The sequence below is a fragment of the Prionailurus bengalensis genome, chromosome D4, assembly GCF_016509475.1.
Source record: "Prionailurus bengalensis isolate Pbe53 chromosome D4, Fcat_Pben_1.1_paternal_pri, whole genome shotgun sequence".
NCBI classification, from domain to species: Eukaryota; Metazoa; Chordata; class Mammalia; order Carnivora; family Felidae; genus Prionailurus; species Prionailurus bengalensis.
Window position 1 is genome coordinate 30661373 of NC_057359.1, and position 7404 is coordinate 30668776.

The 7404-nt window shown below is 43.8% G+C and overlaps 1 protein-coding gene across 5 annotated transcripts in view; it reads right to left on the minus strand.

The window, feature by feature from the left end:
* CDC14B (cell division cycle 14B) overlaps window positions 1-7404 on the minus strand; it is a 105730-nt gene extending 98326 nt beyond the window's left edge. For 4 of the 5 annotated variants that reach the window (XM_043566754.1, XM_043566749.1, XM_043566747.1 and 1 more), the window contains exon 1: window positions 7079-7362. In XM_043566754.1, coding sequence (XP_043422689.1) covers window positions 7079-7238 — 160 coding nt within the window. In that variant the 5' untranslated portion in view covers window positions 7239-7362. Of the gene's footprint in view, window positions 1-7078 lie in introns of all 5 variants that reach the window. The other variant, XM_043566750.1, reaches the window with a different exon arrangement.

A 7404-nucleotide genomic window follows, 5' to 3' on the forward strand; every position in this document is an offset into this window, starting at 1 on the left:
GGTCTCCATGTCACAAATTGAGCATGGAAAAGCCCACTGAAAACAATTTTGTTTCACTCAAAATAACAACAACAAAGTCCTGTCTGCCTGTAATATGCGCCACCAGGATCAAATCTTTTGGATCTGTGAAATCCTCTTTTAGAACGATGCTCTAGGCCACAGTCATGCTTTAAATTAACCACTGTGAAAAGTTTATATTCTATCAGTAAAGAATTTAATATATTTGATTTTCTATAACCTACCTGAGGCTCTCCCATGAGGCCTTTTCATCGTTACAAAGACATTCCCCAATGAGCTTAGCTGCAATTTAATATAATGCAATATACAAACTCTTCAGTGTAATAAAAATACATAACAATAGCCTCAAAAAGGAAGAAACAGCTTTAGTTTATTCTTCCTCTCACAAGGAATCTTTAAAGAGAAACCATAACGTTTTTCCCAAGACAGAAAAGCTTGTCATCACAGCGCCAAATCTCCACTGCTCTGACAAATTCTGAGCCAGCCTCATCTGGAGCGCTTCTGCCCTGAAGATCATTCTCAGAAGCAGAGAAAGGAACACACTGCATTTTCACTGTGCTGATTCACTGAACCTTTTGTACATGCACACGTATGGAGGAAATGTTTGCTTCTGAGTTTGAAACCCTTCCAACCGCGATGACTGTCTGCCCTTAGTATCCCTGGCCCACTGCTGGCACACTTGTAATACCAGAGACCATTTAGGGATCCCTGGCTGTCAAGGAGGCACCAAGTCAGGCACTTCACATGCATCTGCTTCAGTTCACCCTCCCAACAACACTGCACTTTTTATTTTCAAACAGAAGAGAATAGAGGCTCCGAAACGTTATTAATAATCCAGCTGTGTTCAGTCTCGGTGAGGGCAGACACTAACTAGCTTTCTCTGGTGTCCTCATGCCTAACCACTACAATTAGCTCTTCAAAAACTCTATGAACAAAGTTTTCCTTCCCCCCAAATTTCAACCACGATACGGTTCCTCTCTATACTAGTTATTCCTCAGACCCTCCAAGTTTTATTTTCTCAATTAGCACAGAAAACAAACTCCATGAGAGCAGGGATTATCTTCCGCAGTAACCTATTTTTAGCTCTTGAGAAGCAAAAGGAAACCAAAAAAACAAAGCCTGGCAGAGTAGGTATTCATTATACATTTGGTTGAATGAATGAAATACCTAGAAAATCTGAGCTGTGATGACAGCCGATTTGAAAAACAGGAGGACCTGAATTGTGTATGTAGTTTACTCCTATTTCCAAATTCACTAGGTAATTATCTAAATTCAACTTCACAGATATTCCTCATGGAACATCTACTATGATATCACCTACTAACCCATGCAGCACAGGACTAAATAGTACATGTTGAACAAATTTATGTACATAACTGCTGAAATAGCTTTATCTGCTAGAAAAAATAAAAGGCAGGTAGTATGGCTTTCCCAAAAAGAAACTGCATAAATTTGGCCAAAATTACTTATCTCCGGTCTTAGCTTCTTAGTTTCAGCAGAAACTGAAAACCTCCCAAAATTGGACAGTTGTGGTATTTCAAGATGATCTCTTGAAATTCTTTCAAATAACAAAACACCTGTCCTATCAATTCAGAGATCCCCAGAGACTATCTCAGAAACTTCAAGATATGTCATTGCTATGTACTCAGTGCCTTCCTTCCATTCTAAAAATCCACAGTGCAGTTTCATTCCAGCTCTCCGCAACAGGAATTGGGGAAATCCATTCCCATTTAAAGAAGTTACAGTTTGCACTGACTGGCAACTCCTGGCATCAGTACCGCCTCTGTCACCTAGTTATTCCCCTTTCCCTTCATCTCTATGCCCAACCATTATGTCCATTGAAGCAGTAACAATGAAACTGGGTTAAGTTTTTGTGTGTAGTGCCCCACTGCCTAAGGAATTAAATTTAAAGCAGATAACTAACATGACACCATCAGAAGTAAAGATGCTGAAGATATAAACAAGCACATAAATCAAGAAAAAAAAATTAGCTCATGCACAAATTTCAAAGTATAGAAATAAGGCATAAGAAGAAAAATGAACACTACATACTCTGATGAGCTTCAATTACTGAAACTCAATAATCTACTACATCAGTCTTGAAGAAAAATGAATTTATTTCCTCCTTGAATCAGTGCCCCAGGTAACAGCATTATTTTTTTAATCAAGAAATATATACTTCTATCATTGCAAACAATGAATATGCAAGACTATTTTACATAGTAAGCATTCAACACTTCTTGAATTAATGAATAAATTTTCCCTGCCCAATGTCTAGTGTGAATTTTTTAAATCCTAAAAAGAAAAGAAGCAGGGTAAAGGCAGTGCTGCATCTGTAATTTGATGAGTATCTGATACACGATAATCGGTGCTTTTAAATGACAATCCTGACCTCGACCAGAGCTTCTCCAATAAAATTATTTACTGTTATAGACTCTTAAAAAGGTAGACTATCACGGCAGACATTAAAAACAAAATTTATTTTAAGACAAACCTCCAAGAATCGTTTTTAGCTAAGTTATTGCCAATCATTTTTACCAGTCAGAAGTTTAAAAAATAAAAAAATAAAGTAAATCGAAATTCTATACTATTAAATCCTATAAATTATCAAACATAGAGATAATACAGTAGTTTCATAGTCTTTAATATTTTTTCCTATATTAACAAAGAGGAAAGGAGAATGTGCACTGTCATTTATGGTCCTATTTAAGAGATAGGAATATAGAGGGGCGCCTGGGTGGCGCAGTCGGTTAAGCGTCCGACTTCAGCCAGGTCACGATCTCGCGGCCCGTGAGTTCGAGCCCCGCGTCAGGCTCTGGGCTGATGGCTCGGAGCCTGGAGCCTGTTTCCGATTCTGTGTCTCCCTCTCTCTCTGCCCCTCGCCCGTTCATGCTCTGTCTCTCTCTGTCCCAAAAATAAATAAAAACGTTGAAAAAAAAAAAAAAAAGAGATAGGAATATAGAGATCAAAAAGATTCAGACTTCTGACTGTTAGGTTCATCGGAAAATCAAAAACCCATGTCCAACATTTTTCATTTGGTATTTTTCCCATCTTGAGAGATTCTAATTCCAAACCCAACCAAAAACTCTCCTCTCTTCCCTTCTTCCCCAGCTTCCTTAACTGATAACAATTCATTCTGATTAGATCTTTACTCAGTATCTCTTTTGTGTTAATGTATACAATTTACAGTTTTTATGATTTTTTTTTTAAATTTTTTTTTTTTAACGTTTATTTATTTTTGACACAGAGAGAGAGCATGAACAGGGGAGGGTCAGAGAGAGGGAGACACAGAATCTGAAACAGGCTCCAGGCTCTGAGCTGTCAGCACAGAGCCCGACGCGGGGCTCGAACTCACAGACTGTGAGATCATGACCTGAGCCGAAGTCAGACACTTAACCGACCGAGCCACCCAGGCGCCCCTGATCTTTTTTTTAATATGATGCATGGAACCGCACCAGGAATACAGCTCATGTAAAAATCCACATCACTGCAAATGGCAAGAACTGAGTGAATGGTGAGAGGTGGATGGGGTCCATGTGGGAATAAAACCATCAGTCTACTCCTAGGAAATGCCCAGTGTAGCCAAGTGGCTGGCTAGACATACATACATACATACATACATACATACATACATAAATAAGTAGTGACCATATAACAAAGGACTACAGAACAATAATAGGCATTAATCTATGGGAATTTGACTTAACAGATAATAAGTCACAATAAAACTAACAAGGCACTAAAGTAAAAAAAATAATGTATTGAAGGGCAGAGTGGGCAGAAGTGATAATGTGCATTAATTTTTACAAACCAATCCCACTGGGAAAGAACTTCATAATCCTATAACAAGTGTTGGCTAGGATGTGGAAGAACTGGTACAATGCTGGTGGGAAATGCTAGTGGTACAGTAGCACTGGGAAAAAGTCTGGCAGTTCCTCAAAAGGTTAAACATGGCGTTACCATGCAACCCAGCACCTCCACTCCTACCTGTATATAGGCAAAGGAACTGAAAACGTCCACGCAAAAACTTGTACATTAATGTTCATAGCAGCATTATTCATAATCACAAAAAAGTCCACCAATGAATAGATAAAACTATATATATTTTGGCTTGGTCTCTTCACTTCTCCTTTATTTTGCAGATACAGTCACACACATAGATAGACAAATACACTGATTTTACTGCTGCCATTTGCAGAAACTGAAAACCTTCCAAAAAAATGATTGTAAACATTATATAAATCACAATTCAGCCATACAATGCAATACCATACAGCCATTAAAAAAAGGACTGTTCTGGTTGATATGGCACAGTTTGTAGAAACTTAAATGTGCATAGAAAAAGAAAATATTACTGGGGAGACCAACTATATTTATATATCTCTTTTGGTAACATTCAACTTGAAAAATGTTAAGGAAACAATGAGGAAAAAACAACTTGGGGAGGATGGGACCAGGTTGCCACTTAGGCTCAAGCCTTCCCTCCAAACCCAGTGTAAAGTAATCTGCACCATGCATCCAAAGTTACTTTAATTTGTCTTGTCCATCACCCTGAAACAGACTGATTCAGTATCATTCTTCCAGGAAGCCAAGACTGTCACTAAGGGACACCTGGAAAAATTCCAGGCAAACTTGACTCCCTTGCTGCCCTTACACTTAAGCAGGATCCTTTCATTATCTGGGCTTGCAACCTAAATAACAGCATTTTGATATTATACAATGCACCAACTCTTTCCTCAATATTCAGCCTGGCAATATTTTCTGAAGTTCAATCACTGTGCTCAGGAAAGCCAGCCACGAAGGAGGAATAAGAGTTACTCCAACGACTTTACTGTCAAAAACTTCTTTTTGATGGAGACAACCTTAAATATTTATCAGTAAGGAGCTGTCTAAGGGTGCCTGGGTGGCTCAGTCAGCTGAGCGTCAGACTTCAGCTCAGGTCATGATCTCTCAGTTCCTGGGTTCAAGCCCTGTGTCCAGCTCTGTGCTGACAGTTCAGGGCCTGGAACCTGCTTCAGATTCTGTCTCTGTCTCTGTCTCTCTCTCTGCCCCTCCCCCGCTTACACTCTGTCTCTCTCTCTCCCTCAAGAATAAACATTTTAAAAAATACAATAAATAAAATGAGCTGTCTAAACAACTAAAACATATAAATATCTATGTGTGTGTGTACACACACACACACACACACACACACACACACACACACTCTTAGGGGCACCTGGCTGGCTCAGAGGATACAGCACAAGACTCTTGAACTGGGGGATGTGAGTTCCGGCTCCATTTTGGGTGTAGAGATTACTTTTAAAAAATAAAATCTTTGAAGAGATATATTTTTAAATCTACATATACTTTATGGCTTTATTTTTTAAAACTTGGTCTACTTTGGCAGTAATTAAAATCAAATGCAGGTTTGCATGTACAGAATAATTGTTCTGCTAAGAAATACTGTAAAGAAAAAACTGCAAAACAATATGTATGCTATCACGCTTGTGTCTGATTAAGAATATATAGGTGTATGCACGCATAGTCTATTTCTGGAAGGATTCACAGGAAACTAGGAACTGCCGTTGCCTCTGGGGAACAAGAGCCGGTGGCTGCAACCAGCTTTTCACTAGAAACTCCTGAGCACCTTCAGAATGAAGAGTGCGTTACTTGCCCTAAAATTAAATGCTATTAAGCAAAGTTCCTTTGAAGAGGTATAAATAAATAACAAAGGCACAAGGAATATGTGGTGTTTTCCCCCACCCCTAGCCCTCCTCGGCGGGGCTATCTCTCGGGGAGTGTACAGCCAGGTGGGACCTGGTTTCAGCCTCAGCAAACTGGCTTCACCTCCAACAGTGCTACATGCTACGGTGGACCCGGGCAGGTGTCAGCCGGGGACAGAGCTTAAGGCGACCCCTTGCTCCTCCCGCCATGGTTTCCAAAGGCCACCGATCAGGCGCCGAGAAACCTTCCCCTGTACTCGCAGCTTTGTTTAAAACGGACCTTCAGTTTACAACTGTCCATCAATCTAGAAATCAATGTCTACTAAATTTATGTTTGTCTGAACACTTTCTAAATTAATATTCTGCCCTGTCCGGCTCACCTGGTTTATCAAAGACTCAGGGCGGGAAACAGTTTTTTAAAAATTCCACATGCCAAGCCTTACACATTCCGCGCCACAGAAAACAGACTGCAAACTGCCTCAAAATTGTAGACCGCTATGCTGTTTACAAAGCGTTTTGCACATACATCATCACATGTGATGCCTTCACACGCTTTAGTGTCAATCCTGGCAAACCCAACAGCTACCAAATTGGATGTATTAGTCTTCAAGAATTGTAGCATCAGCACTAATAATAAAACAGCTACGAAAGGTCTGCTTTTCTACCTCCTCTGGCTGGCTGCGATTTCTCAAGTGACAACTCTGGGCATTCGGCTCCCAAGCCTTCAACGTGACACAATGCTAGTAGAGGCACGAGAGGGGAGCTAGCCCCAGGAGGGCCGTGAGTGCTCGCGTGCACGCCAGGGAGGGGGCGCGGGCCATGCGGACCCGAGCGCGGACGTGGGAACGCCGCACGAGGCGGGACTCCATTTCTTCCAGAGCAGCCGAGGTTGGGCGAACGCCAAGCAAACAAGGCAGCTGCTCCCGTGCCGGCGCGTTCCGCGCGCTCGGGGAATCCTCTGGGGTGATTCAGAGGTTCAGACTCCTGGGAGGGCCAACCGAGCTTGCAGCCCCGGGAGGTGCTATCAACCCGAACTTAGAAAAAGCCCGAGGCGCCGAGCTGACGCCAGCAATTTAGAAAGGTGACCCTCGGCCCATCTCGCTGGGGTAGGAGTGCAAAACGGATAAAGTTACAGCTCGCAACACACGCAGATGGAAAGTCGGGTAGGGGGGCGCTCCCAAGGAGCCCGGCTGCTGAAGGGGGTGTGGTCGACAGGGCTTTTATGGGAGTGGGGGTGGAGGCACGTCAGTCGGGCCCCGGGAGGCGCCTCCACAGACTGGGTGGGTGGGCTAAGACCCCCGCGCGGGGTGCCGCGTGTCTGGGGCGCCCCGCCACGCGCTCGCTCGCCGGCTCACCGGTGATGTCCAGGTACAGGTCGTCCTGCTGGTCCAAGCGGTGCAGTTCCTGCGACGTGGAGCTGCGGCTCTTCTTCACTCCATGCGAGGACGCCGAGCAACGCCGCGAGCAGGGGGGCGCGGCGGCCCAGCTCGGCCGCCGCTCGCTCTTCCGCTTCATGGAGGCGGCCGCGGCCCGTCAGGGGACCACGACCATGGCCCCGAGCGTCCGCTCGCCCGCCGAGGCCCCCGCCAGCCCCGCGCGCGGGCGCTCGGGGCGGCGGGCGCGGAGCGGCGCTGCAGGGACGGCGGGCGCCGGTCGAGCCCGGCGGGAGGCGGCCGCGCAG